This window comes from Propithecus coquereli, unplaced genomic scaffold, assembly GCF_000956105.1.
Source record: "Propithecus coquereli isolate 6110/MARCELLA unplaced genomic scaffold, Pcoq_1.0 Scaffold296, whole genome shotgun sequence".
Lineage (NCBI taxonomy): Eukaryota > Metazoa > Chordata > Mammalia > Primates > Indriidae > Propithecus > Propithecus coquereli.
Window position 1 is genome coordinate 143460 of NW_012148574.1, and position 17740 is coordinate 161199.

A 17740-nucleotide genomic window follows, 5' to 3' on the forward strand; every position below is an offset into this window, starting at 1 on the left:
CCCTTCCTCTTCTGTCAGGATGTGTGTCCACCAGCACTCCTCCCAGGCCAGCAGCAGGGAAGGCTGGCTCGCACCCTGAGAAGATGAAATCGTAATTTCAAATGATGCTGGGGACCAGGGCCTGGGCCCTTTGACTAGGGAAGCCCCCTGAGTGCTTAGGCCGCCAGCCCCGGACAGCACAGCCTCGTTCACTGCAGACACCGAGCCACCACCAGCCCATGGGGGCACCGTCTGACACACCAGCTAAAATGTCACCGTTCTGTTTCCTAACATGAGCGTGAGCCTCCTGGCTGCGGGGGACACTCTGAGTTTGGTGCCTGCAGTGCTCAAATCTGTCAAAAATGCCAAAAGTCTTGCCAAGTTATATAAAAATTCTAACCACTAGAACTGTGCTTCACGCCCCCGCACTCCCGGGCCTCCTGCCTCCCTGCGTCCCCTTAGCTCCCGCAGGGCGTCCTCCTGAGGGCTCACCTGCCACCCACGTGTGTCTTTGCACATGTCTTCCCGCTGGACTCTGAGCACTTGTGCCTCGTATTCATTCCTGCAGCTCTGTCCCTACGTAGAACACTGTCAGCGGAAGCTTCGGGATGAAGGGGAAGATTTCGTGATTGTATCGTCAGCGAGGATTAATTTATCAGCCCTGGAGACATTCTTGTGTCGTTTGTATCAGTTTACTTCCTGGTTGCACTTCATCTTTGCTAAGCATTTTCTCCAGATAGCGAGCGGTGGTTACTAAATCTCAGCGCCTGCTTCTTTTGTATATGCTCGTTGATGATTTTCCCGTTCCTATCAGTCCCCAAACTCTTCCGTGAAGAGCAGACTCGTGTATATGCTTATCCACTGTAAAGGATTTTGTGGTCATGGTGTGATCCTATAGACTAGACCTCAAGGGTATTATGCTTTTGATTAGAAATGAGTATTTATTATATTATCACCGTGCGTATGTGGAGGGGGAGAGAAGTCGGGAAGGCGTGATGGAAATGTTCGCTTTCTCAGGTATGCATGTATGTATGCATACACACACATGCATATGTACATATGTATTTTAAATTTTTTATAATGAACACGTATTACCTTTTAACTCAGGATAAGACAAAGCTAAACAGCAAACCTTGTTTGTGACACCGAAGGTGCAGTTGGGAACTTGAACGTGGTCCAGGTAGGTCACTCTGACCTAATGTACTTCAGTCCCAGGTGTTTTCGGCCCTACCCCGACAAGGTGAGCACTGACTCCAGTCTGACCCGTGGGGACCGGGGATGGTCAGGAGGCTCGCTGCGGCCCAGAAGAGTCACCTGTGGTCTGGCTCTGGGGCCACAACATGGGCGCACTCGTAATCTCTGCCCGGCTTTGTTTTCGGTGTGTATTTTGCAGGTAGCCTCGTAGACTCGTCTGGTCATATCCTAATCCCTGGAATCTATGACCACGTGGCGTCTCTTACAGAAGAGGAAAAGAACATATACAAATCCATCGATCTGGACCTAGAAGAATACCGGAACAGCAGCCAGGTTAAGAAATTTCTGTTTGATACAAAGGTACGGCCACAAATTGGTGGATAATCGGAAAGAGGAACGATGATAATTCACGTCTCACGTATCGTCTGTTGCTAATTCTGTGTATCTTAGAACCTGAAGCAGTTGTTAATTCCTAGGCAGAGTCTGATGTTCGCGGCCACTTTCCTGTGGGCTCGGTCAACCAGCCCTTCCTCTGGGGTCCCGTTCGCTGGCACCTAACCGCAAGCAATTACTCATTTCACAGCCGTGCTTCTCCAAAGCAGTTTACTAACTGAAATCCCAAGCCAGCCTTCCCAACCCTGGCCAGTGAGCTGGGCTTCTTACCTGTTCAAAGACTGAGAGGAGTCTGAGATTATTTCAGCTCCAAGATCTCTAATTGTTGATTTTTCCGGACAAAACCAAGAGCCTTTGGGGTTAATCTGTAAATTAATACATTGTTGCCTCAGTGTGCTCAGTAAACACAAAACCAAAAGTGTTCCTTATTGGCAAATTTGTATTTTTTTTTTCTTTTCTACTTCTCTTCCCTCTGTGTAAAATGCTTGCCTGACAATGAGGTGTTTGGTAGCTATGGCTGATTCCTGGGGGGCTGCAAAGGGAGGGGAAATCATGCTGAAAAGAACTGGCAGAGTTATTTTTATGAAGCGAACCTTCCCTCAGACTAGCTCTGGGATGGCCATAAGAAGGCAGAAAACCGGCCCAAACGTCCCAAGAGTTCTTTGAAGTCTTCTGCATAACAAAGTGCATTTAGTACACAGTTATTGCAGTGACTGGGGATAGACATTTATAATCAAACCCAAATTTCTGAAAGGGCCCCTTTGCCATCTATTAACTGCAAACTCCAGAGCTCGGGCAATACCGGCGCTTCTCGGTGGGGGGCGGCTCGGGCGGCCATGGTGTGGGAGGACAGCGGGCAGGTTCGAGTCCTGGGGGGAACATCCAACTGGTGTCATCAGTCCAACATGGTGATGTCAGGTGCCTCACGAGGTGATAATTAACTTACCATGATGGTGTCTCAGATGGACAGAGGTTGGTAATACAAGCAATGCAATTCGACTGAGTTTTAATTAAAGATTCTTTGGATACTTTTATTTTCATGTAGGAGGAAGTTCTCATGCACCTGTGGAGGTACCCGTCTCTTTCTATTCATGGCATCGAGGGTGCGTTTGATGAGCCCGGGGCTAAGACCGTCATACCTGGCCGAGTTGTAGGAAAATTTTCAATCCGGCTCGTCCCTCACATGAATGCGTCTGTGGTGGAAAAACAGGTAACAACTGTTCATCGTCCTCCCGTCTGGCAACACCCTTTCTGAATTTTGTGCGTCACAGTGTAGCAAGCAATTAGTTGTCACCATTGAAGTATCATTTTTTCCCCCAATACAAAAGGACTGGAACAAATGTCAAGAAAGCAATATTGCTTTTGTTCACTAAAAACCTCTTTCCTTGTTTAGATGCAATTACAGTAGTCAGGCAAATAACCATTTGGAGCTGGAGTGACAAGAAATTTTAAAAAATTAGATGGTAGATATAAAGCAAGGTGGGTTTTATGCGTAGAGGGAGAGGAAACAGCCTACGCTTGGCTGGAGCCAGAAAATCTCAGGCCTGATCTCGGTTTGTCTGAGATCAACACTGTGAAAGCAGTCATTGGAATGAAGACGCTATCTGGAAGGAGTTTATGTGTCTAAATTACCAACCTATCATCGGTTTGTCTCGAGTTAGTTTAACAGAAAGTAGACTCTCGAATAAATTACCTTAAGAAACGCCTCATCCCAATAGTCACTCTCGATTCCAGCATCCTCTTTCACTGTCTTGTTAGCACAAGACAAGAATTGTATTCTAAAGTAGTCCCCCTCCCTCCCTCCCTCCCTCCTTCCTTCCATCTCTCCTCCTTTTTGGATGTGCTGCCTCTTTTCCACATCGTACAAATTCCACAAGGGCGGGACCTTCTCCGCCTCGCTCACAGCTGTATCTGCAGCACCTAGAACAGTCCCTGGCACGTTCTAGATGTTCCGTAATGTTGCTTGAAGGAATGAATGGGGGAAATATTTGAGTACAGAGCTCTGCCCGGGAGGGTTTCCACAGCAGCAACTGGGAAGGAGCAGCAGGGTAGAGGGAAGGATGTTAAAACAAGTCTCCTCCATGGTCCAGCTCAGAATTGCTCCCACTTCTTGGAAATTTCTCAAAGGCTTAATATTCCCAAAATATTCGTTAGGGTGCTGATAAGTCCCCATAGAGGGATATTTCCATTGAGATGTTCTACTTGTATTATGACTCATAATTTTCAGCAAATGCTACTCAAACACCTCCGTGTGCAAGACACTGGTGAGAAGGGGGTGGGGGCCAGGACTGGGGCTGCAGGGCAGGGGGCTACAGGGGGAGGGAGAGAGAGTTTCTCCCACAGGGGGAAGCCCAGGGCTTCCTGCTTGCAGCCCTGCAAAGGGATCTCCCTCTACGTCGCGCCCTCTGGCAAACCATGTAAGCTTATAGCACTCAGGTTTCAATCAGTCTCTTGATGGAGGCTGTATTAACCATTGGAGAGAATAACTCGAAGATCTCTCTGACTACCGAAAATGTCACCTTTTAGGTGAAGCATCATCTTGAAGATGTTTTCTCCAAAAGAAATAGTTCCAACCAGATGGCCGTTTCCATGGTACTAGGACTGCCCCCGTGGATCGCAAACATCAACGATAGCCAGTATCTTGCAGCCAAAAGAGCGATCAGAACAGGTGGGACCTTAAGATATTTTGACTTTCTGGTTTGCAGTGGAATCGGGGAGTGGTGCCTGTGGGACATCTGGCAAAACTCAAATATCGCCTTTTATAAACGGCATATTTTGAATACACACCATGTGCTTTATACACAGTCTCATGTAATCCTCCCAACAGCCTTCCCCATCGTACAGAGCAAAACGTTAAGGCTTAAAAAAATGAAGTAATTTGGGGAAAGGCACCCAGCCATGAGTGGCAAGGGCAGTGTTCAAACTGAAGTCTGGAGACCTGAATTTGGGGGAAAATGCTAAACTAGAAAACCTTCAAACCCTCCTGAGCAACATTCATGAAAATGTTGGTCAACATAAAAACATCCTTTCAAAACACAGATTAACCTGTACAAAAGTAAGGGAAATCCTTTGGGCACTGGCTGCAAGGCGGGGAGAGGGAACATCCAGTCTCTTTGGCTTCTGCAACAGGAGGCGACCCTGCCAACAATGGCAAAATGGAGGAGTTTTGGGGTCTCCGCACCAGCTAGGTGGGAAAACAGTGGCACGTGTATATAGACCTGCAGCATTGTATTACAGCTGGGGCCTGAGCCCACACTGCTAATGGAGGAAGAGCTGGGATTGGAGCCCAGACCCCCTTGAAGCGCTAGCTCTCTACTGGTTGTCAGTGCAAAGAACACAGACATGAAGACTTGGAGAAGAAGTCTGGGAAGTACAGAAGCCTAACTTCTCCACATCATCACTCCCGCTCCCCCCAATTAGCAGGTGTTTTACTAGTAGAATTTGGGAGTGAAGGAAAGAGGATGAGGAGTTGGGACGGTGAACATAATGCCTTCTGGGGAGACAGGTGTGTTTGAAATGTCAAACAACAATGAAGAGGTCTGAAACGCTCCCGCAGGAACGTGTGAGACACAGTTTTGTCCACTTGCGGGCTAAGCCAGTGCTGCTAACGGGTAGATTACCTGTACTCACATTTACACCGTGCTTTGTGAATACAGAGGTGGAATGTTCTCTTCTGTTTCTTTGTTTTGTTTTTCATTCCTACCTCATCACTGGCCACTTGTCCTCTAAGCTAGGTTTGAGCTCATCTCTTTCTGGAACCTAGGATAGCAATTAAAACTATTTTATAGGATACCTCGAAAGCTGGGAGAAACGTTGTGACATTCTGGCGATGGTTAGTACAACTGTTTATTTGTATATCTGTTACCAAAAAACTTTAAAAAGTCCCATTTCTGTAGTAGTTAATTCATGAAGAAACCATAAAAGTAGGCATTGTCTTGTGTCTTACCAAAAATGATGACCCATTCCAATCACGAGAAAACATCAGACAAACCCAAAATGAGGGACATTTCACAAAACAACTGATCAGTACCCTTCAAGGTGCTCCAAGGTCGTGAAAGACAAGGAGACACTGAGAAACCATCGCAGAATTAAAAAAACCTAAGGAGAAGCAATCCTAACATGCAGTGCGGGATGCCGGATTGGATCCTGGAATGGAAAAAGGGAAAGACTGGTGAAATTCAAAGAAAGTCCGGAGTGCAGCTAATAATATCGTACCTGTGTGAATTTCCTATTGATCATTGTACAATAGTTATGTAAGATGTTAACATTAGGGAAGGCAGAGTAAGGGATATATGAGAACTTTGTACTATTTTTGCAACTTTTCTAAGTTCTAAACTTTTAAAAAATTAGTTTAAAATAAAATTTTATTTAAAATAATATTTTTAAAATAGGTAATTATAAAGAAGGCATCTGGAGTTTCCTTCTCGACTCTATCGAGTATTTTAGAATATAAGGTTGCATGATATCAAGGAGCTCACTTACCCCAGGCACTGAATCTAGTGGTAAAGAAGCAAAAGAAACAGGAAGAAGGGAGAACAGGGAAGACAAGGATAAAGTGAACACTGCTCTTGAGATTACTGGGGTAGTCTTGTCATTTTACCCACATGTCTTCTTTCCCTGTGTTTCAGTGTTTGGGACAGACCCAGATATGATCCGGGACGGATCAACCATTCCAATCGCCAGAATTTTCCAGGAGATTATCGGCAAGAGTGTGATGATGCTCCCGCTAGGAGCTGTGGATGACGGGGAACACTCTCAGAACGAGAAGATCAACAGGTGCGCGACTGCTGTCGCGGGCTGGGTCCTCCCTGCACAAACCAGGGCTGCACGTGGTGGTCGCCCACTCAGCGTATGTGCGAGTGGAAAAGACGACAGACTGGGTGCACGAACGCCACACGTGCATCGGGCCCTATGGCATTAGGACCCCCCCCCCCCCGACCTCATTTAACCCCATCATCTCCCCCAGGCACCGTCTCTAAATTCGGGCACATTGGGGATTAGAGCTTCAACAAACGCATTTGGTGGAAACACAAACATTCAGTCCATAACAAAGCACATTTAGGAATATTTGATGTGTACACGACTGGCAGATTTGCAAATCTCTGAGCCTCCCGGACTAGTGGGCAGCAAGCGTTTGACTCTGATAGCCACGTCCTGGCAATGATAAGACACCAAGGGAAATGGACCTTTGGCCTTGAGTCGAGCTCTGATTCCCATCTTCTTAGTAATATCGCCATTTTCACGCTGAACTTACCAAGCACCTTTCATCCTGGGATCTCAGAAGTATGTTAAATACTTTAGATTGAATTTATAACATCAAATCTTTCTGTGTAAATGGTAGAATATTTTTCCTCCTTCATTTGAATGGAAATTATAATAAAGTTTCTCTTTGTTTTTCCTTTTGTTAGGTGGAACTACATAGAGGGGTCCAAGTTATTTGCTGCCTTTTTCCTAGAGTTAGCCAAGCTGCATGAATAACTACGGGACCTTCCGGTTTCATCTGACCCACTGACCGATGCCCTTCCCCAGGCCCCTGGGCGGTGATGGACTCTAAATAGCCAGTGAATTTGGGTCCAGTAAAGTGTGTTTTCCCTTCCATTTAAAATGTCTTGGGACATTTGGACTAATAATAAAATATTTCAAAGGCACAGACATTGGAAATGGCTTAAAGTCCCCTATTACACATCTTCCGAAAGTCACGGTGAAACAACTTGATTTCCCCAAGTCCTGTGCAATAGCCCCCAGGACTGGATTCATTCTAACCTTTAAGCATGAACAGGGCAATTCTTCAGTTAGTTAGACTCTGACCTTGCAATTCGATTGGCATCCTCGCTCCGGTTGGCTTTCTAGGTCCCGAACTGCCCCTGACACCTAATCATTCCATCCAATGATCACCTTTGCTTTACCACTCTTCTCTTTTATCTGATTAATAAAAATGTTGGTCTCCACCACTGACTACAATGATTTCCCTGTGGATTCATTTTCAGAGGAGTTACTAAAGCATGGTACTGTGTTAACCTCTTGCCTCCCCTTCACTTATTTTTTTTCCCACTTCTTAAAAAGTTCTGAAGCTGAAATGATCAATATGCATACTCTGATGCCACTTGGGATTCCTCATGCAAAGATGAGTATTTTTTTTCATTCCAAGCTTCCTTCCCTTTGCTGTGGTGGATGCCACCCAATCAGCCCACCGTCTCCAGTTCTTTCTGCCAACCCCATCAGTAAAGGCCCTCTCGCTGTCTCTCTCTCTCTCTCTCTCTGCAACATCTGTGCGCGGGGTGCACCATAGCAGAATCAATCCTGATAGAATTTCTCTCACCCCATTGGAATTTTACTCAATGACAACATCTAAATTGCTCAAAGCTTTTAATAGCATCAGTTTTAGATACAGAACTAATCAACCCTGACATCAGTAACACGTTCTAAATTTAAAGCCATCAGCTAATGCTGCATTCATTAATCATTTTAGTTAACTATCTTGTTTGGCTTGATTGGATTTGATGGTGTAAACAAAAAAAAAGTCATTTTTCTGCAGTTGGGTGTATGTAAACAGATCAATTCAATCTCTATAAATTCATTATTTAAATCACATTAATGGAGAAGAATTTAAGGGTTTATTCAAAATGTCCCTCTTATGATTCCAAATAAAAACAAAGCATAACACATTTGCCTTCGACTTTTTTCCATCTCTCTGTTGGTTCTTGAAATGTCGGTTTTATTTTATTTTATTTTTTCTGCTGTCCCCTTGAAATGTCGGTTTTAACAACTTGCTGCACCCCATTTAAGATGACTGGACCCCGAAGGGGGTGATGCAGTTTACCCTGACTCCAGCCACGGAAATGGACCCAACTGAGGAATCCGCCTACCTGCGGGCACTCAACGGACTCCATTTAGCATTTGCTTCGGAGGCGGGAGACTTCAAGCCGTCACGTCTTCTTTGATGCTGGAGAATATCAAGTCTTCATTATTAAATATCGGCAGGTGTTTGTCATTATTTGCTATTAAGCATAGTTTGTGTTCACTGGGTCATGTAGGATTTTGTAGCACTTTTAGGTTCTGTTGGACCTACCTGACGTATATGGCATTGTTCTCAAGGACGAACAGTGCAAGAGATATATGATGTCAATTTGTATGTTAAAAAGGGTCTTTCCATTCATCAATTAATAAGAGTTTATTATAAAATGTATTGTGACCGTTTCAGAGCAATGTAACATCAGTTTAAAGAAGTCACTAAACAGTCAGATGTATTCACTGATCTTCATTCCTGCTGAGTCTCTCTAAGCCCAGCCAGCACTGTCTCGGTTAATTATTCAACTGCCGCTGGGAGAGAAGGGGAGGAGGGTGGATAGTTACGGAGTTGTCCAACCTAGGAGATGCCAATCCTGGAATGTCAGAGTGCAGAGTCCACGTGTCTCTGCCCTGCAGGTCCGGTTGGGTCTCCCCCGCTCCGAGCCCTGTGCTTACCCAGATCCCGCTATGACGAGGGGGCCAGAGAGGAAGAATCTTCCAAGTTCGTACATCCAGAGGGGTAAGCGAAATCTACCCAGTTATGGGTCAGACCAATTAACCAGTTATAAGGAGGCAAAAAAAGTTGAGAGAGAAATTTAAATATTTGCTTTTAAAAGTTTTATCAAAGAAGTATATGCACATGTATCAAAATGACCACCCAGTATACTTGGGGGTACGTTGTGACACATCGGGGGGGACTTTACTGTACTGGCTGAGGGTGACTTGGCCGGCACAGTTAGTGCAGTGTGTGTTGAAGTGCAGCTGCTGTGATGAGCCTTAGGGGTTGTGAACATCAGTTGGGTTTTGAAGATGCTCCTATGGGGAGTAATGTGGGCTGGGGACGTGTCTGGTTTTGTGAGGTGGATAGTTAGGATCTCCGGCTCTTCTCGGAACAAGGGCTCCCGGCTTTGGTGCTGTTTCAAGCAATTGTTCCACCTGGGAAGAAGGATAAGGGCGGGTGCTCCATTTTGGTGCCGCCCCACCCTTAATCCCATCCCGAGCAGCTGCTGCACCTGGGGGAGGAGGGATGCTCTGTCCATCTGGGAATTCCCCAGCCCAGGCATGATAGGGTTTAGAAAGTGACCTAGAGTAACCTAAGGGCAATTAATATGACTTTAGCTTGAATCTACATGCGGTTTACCACCCTTCCCCCCTGCCAGGTGGGCTTTCTTAGAGAGAGCTCATATCATACGCACAGATGGAATTTTGAGGACACCTGTTGATCATTGGATAACATCCTACACCTCCTGAGAGCCCTCCTCCAGACTGGGTTAATAAAAGGAAACAATCCGAGACTCAGGAGTAGCGAGTGGGTCAGTGAGTGAGTTGGTTTGTCTCTCTCTACTCTTGGAGACAGACCTGTTTTATTCTATAATAAAGAGCTGCTCGTGTGAAACTGTTCCCTGCCTGGGGTTACTCTGTCGCATTGGCCCTGCTGGTGATTTTTCCAAGTAAGGAGTCAGAGGACTGGGATAATGGTCTGGACTTGACACTTTGGTGTGTCTGGTCATTCTTCCGCCAAGAGCACACCAAGAACCGAGGGCAGACTCCCACCCTGACACCTTTGGTGCCCTGACTCAGATGAAAATGCTGTGACTCGGATTTCTCTGTCTAGGTAAACCAGCTCATCTTTTTCCATGAAAATGCCGTAACTCGGATTCTGACATTTTTATCTTGTATTCATGAAAGTAAAATGTACTGGCTGGGAGATTGCGTGCGTGCATGCTGGACAGTTCGAGAGCCCTGCTCAGTCACACCATTTCTCTGAGCTGGCGTTGGGAGTGGGGAGTGAGCCACTGGCTCAGGAGGGTTGTTCTGGGCCCTTCTCACTGTCCGCACTTACGGTGGGCACTCCCGTGGCCCTTGGTTGGCCAGTTGGCCACGACTCCCAGCCCAGAGCCCTCTCTTGAGAACCAGACAACGATGCTCCTGCCTATTTCACATGGGAAGCACTACTCATCCAACATAACGGGCTTTTGTGCAGCCCCCAAACAGCCTTTGCCTCGGGAACAGGAGGAGGAACACCCCGCCTTGGCGAACGGGCTGTTGGCTGGTCGAGAGCGGAACCCTGAATTTTCTTCGACACGCCCTCTCTTTCAAATCCAACTAACATCAAAACCAGTCCACTCCGTTTTCCAAGAGCCTCCTATTTACACGGGCACCTCCCAGAGCTCATAAAGCAAAACGTCTACGACTTTCGCTGGGTTGTTGCAAAAGCCCCTAACTGGTCTCTTTGCTTACACGATGGCCCCCTCCACTGTAAGTGTCAGGTTGCAGCCTGCGTGTGCCTCCCACCCTGCTTAAAACCCCAGAGTGGCCATATGGTCTTAGGAAGAAGTCTGACATCACAGAGGTCTACAGTCATGCACAACCTGCTCTTGGCTCACCCTTCTGTCCTTGCTCTGTCCTTGCCAGGTACACGCTAGTGTCCCCGACCTTCTACTCTCCCAGTTCCTCCACAACCAGCAGCTTGCCTGCCTCGGCCTTCCTGGCTTCTCTTCCCTTCGCTGCGAAACTCTTACTGCCCGTTGGTCTGGCAATTCCCCTCCCCTGCTGCTGCTCTCCACACCCTCCATGTTACTCTTCAAATCTCAGTGTAGCTGTAGTTTTTCAGGGAAGCTTTTTCTGGTTCCCCCTGAGTAAGTCAGGCATCCCCATTATAGGCTCATAGTCCCCATGATTCCTCTGTAGCATTTATCATCATTGTAATTGAGTACATACTGTCATGCACTACACAATGACGTTTCGGTCAACAATAAACTGCATATATGACAGTGCTCTCATAAGATTATAATTTCATAGTTTTATTGTACTTTTGCTATGTGTAGATGCTATGTTTAGTTATTTACCATTTCATTACAATTGCCTACAATATTCAGTACAGTAACGTGCTGTACAGGTTTGCAGCCCAGGAACAATGGGCTATGCCATACAGCCTGTAGGCTCTACCATCTAGGTTTGTGTAATGCACTCAAGAATGCTGACATTAGGTGATGCATGACTGTATTTGTACAATTATAAACCTGTCTGCTTTCTTGCTAGACTGTGAAATCTTTTATTTATTTATTTATTTTTCTGAGACAGAATCTCACTCTGTTGCCCAGGTTAGAGTGCCATGGCATCAGCCCAGCTCACAGCAACCTCAAACTCCTGGGCTCAAGCAATCCTTCTGCCTCAGTGTCCCGAGTAGCTGGGACTACAGGCATGCGCCACCATGTTCGGCTAATTTTGTCTATATATTTTTAGTTGTCCAGATAATTTCTTTCTATTTTTAGTAGAGACAGGATCTCACTCTTGCTCAGGCTGATCTCGAGCTCCTTAGCTCAAACGATCCCCGCCCCAGCCTCCCAGAGTGCTAGGATTACAGGCGTGAGCCACCGTGCCTGGCCTGTAATACCACTGCCTTTTATAACAAGAAGTAAAACTTAAGCCAAGGCCTAATGCTAGCACATATTCCTGTGCTCTTCCATAGACCAACTGTGCAATGTCTACATTCTATGTTGTAGAGACATTAAGTAAGAAAGATAATCTTCCTTTTTACTGTGTTGAAAAAGAATGTTCTTTAGGAAGTAAGCTCTCGGGAAGCAGAGGTTGGGTTGAGATGTTCTATACTTTGCTCAGCTGTCCAAAGGCTCAATCAATTCATGAAATACAAAGACTAGAATACAGAAGATTTTCTGAAGGAACAAAACAATGCATTCTTTCTTTCTAGCATGATGTAGGAGAGAAGCGATGGTAGGTGTAATGACTGTAATTTCTTAACAGTTATGATAAGTAAATAAATGATTCTGAGCTATTCTAGTTTGGGTAGAATTGAAATGGGAAAAAATGGTCATTATGTGGACAAATTTTATTTAAAAACATTATTCTAGTGTAATTCCTTATTCAGAATGAAAAAAATGTCAGAGAAATTATGCCTTTGACTATAATAGAAAATTTGACGTTTTAAATCATCTCACCTCCCACATTGAAATTCACCAAAACAGCATTCAAAAAGAACTTAGATTTAAAATTCTAGTGTGGGTGGTTAAGTGTTCATAGCACATTATCACTGTTACTGTAAGTAGACATTTGAATGGAATGACAAAAAATGTTAATTCAAAGGAAATTAGAAGTTTAAAATGACATTGTTAAAGTAAATTAGTCATCAAAAATGACTAGTCACCAAAAATGACCAATGCTACCTTTCAAATTTTAAATAACTATAATCGAATAAAGGAGGCCATCTAAACTTTACTTAAAATTCCACTTGCAGAAACAGAAGGCAGAGTTTGGGGGTACTTCAGCAGGTAAAAGGGGGATGGGGTTCTGAAAAGGAAAGAGCCACAGAAGGGAGGCATAGAATTCTGCATACTGTGCTTGGATCACTGGATGATCTCAGAGCTATGCATGTGTGAGGCAGACTCAATCCTTCCAGCTAAGGCTAAAGGAACCAAATGATATTTTAGTTGCTTCCTTGACAGGAGAGACAAAATATGGAGTATTGATACAGCCCAAACAACTGCCTGTTAAAACAAAACCAAGGAACAACAACAACAAAAAACCCCCCAATGCTTGTCACTTGAACTTAACAGAATTGGGAATCTCTACATTGTATTTCTCAAATGTCTAGGATACAATCTAAAATTACTAGACACTTAATAAATAAGAAAACATGAGTCATATTCAAAAGAAAAGAGAAAATCAATGAAAACCCCAAGATGATCCAGATGTTGGAATCAGCAGATAGAATTTCAAAGTAGCTATTATAACTGTGCTGAAGGCATAAAGAAAAATATAACTGTAATAAATCAACAAATAGGAAGTCTTATCAGGGAAATAGAATTTACAAGGAAAAACCAAACAGAAATTTGAGAACTTAAAAATCTGAATAGTATCTGAAATAAATCACTGGATGGTTTTAACAGAAGGTTGGAGATAACAGAAGAAAAAAGTCAGGGAACATGAAAGATAGTTCAATAGAACTTATCCAACCTAAAGGTGGGAGAGAAAAAAAGAAAAAAAAGAACAGGACAGAGTTTCAGTGAGCTCTGTATAATATGAAAAGGTGTAATGTATTTAACTGGAAACAAGAGAAGCTGAAAGTGGGAAGAAAAATATTTGGAGACATATTTCAGACTTGGTAAAGACATATATTTACAGATTTTAAAAGCTCAGAGAAACCTGAGCAGGACAAATATGATGAAAATCATGTCCAGTCATATCATAAGCTACTAAAAACCAAAAATAAAGAGAAATTCTTTAAAGCTGACACAGAAAAATGACAAATGACATACAAGGAAACAAACATGACGGCACACAAAAATATGAATGACCTCCGACTGCTCATCAGGAATAAACACAGGCCAGAAGACATTTAAAGACATCTTTTTATTTAACAAACATCTCTTGTAGACAGCCCATGGCTCAGATTTGCTTTTGAATACATGCTGGTAATCTCTTCCTTTTAAATAGAGTGCTTAGTCATTAACATTTAATGTAGCTAATAAGGTAATTGAATTAAGGCCTCCTATTTTACTATTTCTTTTTTTATATGCTTCATCTATAACTTTCAGCTATAACCTCTTTTGGTAATTCCTTATGTAAAAAATACAGTGGAACAGGGTAAAAAAAGTACAAAATATGAATAAGCTATGACTATTAGATAAAACTATTATATCAATGTTAATTTCCTGATTTTGACAATTGTATCACAGCTAAGAGACTATCCATGTTCTTTGGACACTGACATATTTAAGAGTAAAATGGCATCATGTTTGAAATGTATTTCCAAATGGTTCAGAAAAAATATGCATAAAACCATAAAGTGAACATGATAAAATGTGGACAGTGACAGAATCTGGGTCCAGGATATATGGCAGTTTTTTGTACCTTTCAATTTTATTGTAAGTCTGAAATTATTTTAAAATAAAGAATTATAAAGCAAAAAGAAATGAGATCAGAAATTAAATGCTAATATTCTTCTTGCATTTGCTCCTAATTAGGAAAAACACATCATTGATGCAGAACTCTTGAAGAAAGTGGTCACCTGGCAATGAGAGCATACACCACGAAATAGCATTCACTGCTCTTGGCCTTGGAAGAGAAGATTCTGGTTTAAATTCTTGCCTGAAGAGACAACATAATACAGCACAGCGGTTCCCAAACTCTCCTCCGCATTGGAATCCCCTGGAGGTCTTCACAAAGTACGGATGCCTTGGTTCCTCTCCACCTCCCACCCCCAACTTTCCACTGTGCTCGATATGGGGTATACCCTGGGCATTGGCATTTTTAGAAGTTCCTGAGGTGATTCTAACGTAAGCAGACTTGGAAACCACTGGTGTAGAGGTGCAAGCATGTTGAATGGACTCCGGTTCAAATTCAGACTCCAGGTTTTACCGGCTGAACGATCTTGGGCAAATATATCATCTTGCTGAGCCTCAGTTTCCTTAGCTATAAAGCAGGAATGAGGACATCTTCAATTGCAGAGCTGCTGACAGCAAAGGGACAATGTATGTGGACACTTAGCACAGTGCCCAGCACATAGTACATATTCAATACATGATATTACTTATTTCTGATGTTTTAATTTTCTGACTATATTTTCATCAACAGGAGAGGAATATTCTACAAATTATTTCTTTAAGAAGAATTAGAAATTGACTTATTTGTGCTGCTGGGTACATATAACGCAGTTCCTGGTTGGGATCCTCTTTGCTCTGAAGTTGAGGTCTCTTGCTAGGAAATGTCCACTTACAGGAAGACCAAATCCTCTGCCAGAGAGGACAGAGGTCCCAATGCATCCTTGGTTGGTACTATTATGTCTTAAATCTCCACAGAGAATGCAAGATGTCACGTTGACCCTGCATTTCCTTTTATCTCATTGATTGAATGTGTTAAAATTAGGTAATTTATAAAGATGAAATCAATCATACTCTGTTGAGATAACTTAAGCTAGTGGCTTCCTACCCAGCATCCATTCCTCCCCTTCCTTCCTCATTCTTTCTTTGTTCCTCTAGCCACCCCTTTCCCACTCAGCTGAGAGCTGTAGGCAAAGTTGACACCTTGTCAAGATCCTGGTGGACCTCAGGAATCGACAGGCAATCCTCTTCCTCTTCCTAGTGCTCGGTTTAGGATGCACGCGTGAGCCAATTCTGGCCAGGACACGTGAGGGCATGCCCGCTGGGTGCTTTTGGGAAGTTCTTTCCCTCTTAAGAGGAAAATCATAAAAACAAAAGGAATTCTCCTATTGGGACATTTTTCTCTCCAGATGTGATCCCTGGAATCACTTTAATCATCTTCCTACCAGCCCGAATTTGAATCTGACATTGAGAAGAGCAGAGAGATGAAAAAAATCTAGGTCCTTGATATACCAACATTCAGCTCCCGAATCTATTAATTCTGAAGGCTCCTTTATCCCTGGACTACATGTTTCGTGAACCAATACACTTTTTATTGCTTTAAGCAGTGGAGGTTCATTTCTATTATCCGCAGCTCAAAGCCTCCTGGTAGATGTGCTTTGTGTTATCTTTTCAATTATTCTATATTTCACCATCATTTTCAAAGTAGTGATAACTTTTTGGGACAATTTTTAATTGTGCCTTTATTCACCTTAGTTCATTAAAAATGTACTTGTTTTAAAGATCCCATAAATGAAGTGACCACCCACTAATGTGGGCTATAGTTCACCCCCCTAGCATGGTATTTTTTTTTTTTTTAGAACAGTATTTCTTATAGGAATCTCACTGATCACACAGTAGTTACAAGAATGTCAGATGATTTGTGATTAGATGAATTGATCGATTTCAGTTGGTAACATCCCTTTTTTTCCCTTTGGTAAGGGCTTACAAAATTCTAAAATAGATGCATTTTTCTAGTCTTACAATGACAATTTCATTCCAAACATCTGGGAAGCATATACCATGTACAGGAGTCCTTCTTCCTCCTTCTCACTTGCATACACCTTCGGGGGCAGCGTGGAGATGCTCACAGTGCTATGTCCCTTCGCCAGTAGGAGGAAAGCTTGATTAACATTGAACTGTAAGCGACTTCTAATTATCTCGATGAGTTTGCTCATGTTGATATGATCAGGTACAAGAAACTTGGTTTTATCCAGGACAGGAACTGCTTCTCACCCTTGCATTGTTCTATTACCACTGGGATGCTGCTCTTGGGATACGCAGGACATCTGGCCATCTTCTACTCTTTGCTTGAAAGTGCGGGGCTGCTTGGAGGTCTTCTCAGCGGTGTGGTCCATGGGCCTGGGTGGTGTGTCTGACTCTGAAGACAGTGGTTGATTCCCTTCGCATTTCTAATTTGTATAACTTTCCACAGTTTTTAACATTGTTGATCCTGTTAACATTCACAAAATCTTTGAAGAGGATATCATCATCATCATCATTCCCATTTTATTAATAAGAAACTGAGGCTCAGAAAGTTTAGGTAACACAGTAGTAACCAATGAAACTGAAACAAAAAATCATGTCTATTTGATTCCCAGTCTGGTGTTTTTTTTTCTATGTGGACAGTGACTAATGGTCTTCACCAAACATTTTCATTTCTCCCCTGACGCGTGCCAGGATCACACTTCCCATCCTTTGAAGTCATCTGTGGCCATGAGAGTTGCCTTGGTGTGATGAAATGTGAACAGATGAGATGTCTTTTACTTCTGGGCCAAAGCATTAAGAACCAGCAGACCTTTTGTTGTCTTCTTTTTCCCTCCAACCCAGACAGCCGGGGTTCCACGAGCCCGGGCGTGGCGGAGAGGACACTCGGTGCAGCATCCAGCAATGTTGTGATGGACCTGTGGGAATTAAGAATACGCATTTGTTGTTATAAACCACAAATTTCAGGTGTTTGTTAACATAGCATAACTTGGCCTTTCCTGACTGACACATTCACAGAGTTAAAGTGGCTATACCACTTTCTGTGGTTTTAAGTTACAATAATTTAACTCAGTTCTCTATTAGATACCTCCATTCTAAATTTTCCTCTTAGAAACTTTTGTAAATTTTGTCCAGAAATAGCAAATTAGTTAGCTAATTAAGCAAACTACAATTTATATAGTCCTCATTAAAGCAGGTTTTGTATTGAGGCTAATGAAACTCTGAGCCCTGAGAGTCCTCTTTAATATGAGACAGACAGACTTACATCAACGTTTCTCAACAGTTTGAATCCTAGACATTCT

General features: G+C 43.3%; 1 protein-coding gene across 1 annotated transcript in view; it reads left to right on the forward strand.

Moving 5' to 3' along the window:
* CNDP1 (carnosine dipeptidase 1 (metallopeptidase M20 family)) overlaps positions 1–7100 on the forward strand; it is a 33851-nt gene extending 26751 nt beyond the window's left edge. The window contains exons 9-13 of the mRNA XM_012648883.1: positions 1373–1533; positions 2612–2776; positions 4093–4234; positions 6195–6342; positions 6975–7100. Of these exons, the coding sequence (XP_012504337.1) occupies positions 1373–1533; positions 2612–2776; positions 4093–4234; positions 6195–6342; positions 6975–7044 (686 nt within the window). The 3' untranslated portion in view covers positions 7045–7100. The remainder of the gene's footprint in view (positions 1–1372; positions 1534–2611; positions 2777–4092; positions 4235–6194; positions 6343–6974) is intronic.
* The last annotated feature ends 10640 nt before the right edge of the window (positions 7101–17740 follow it).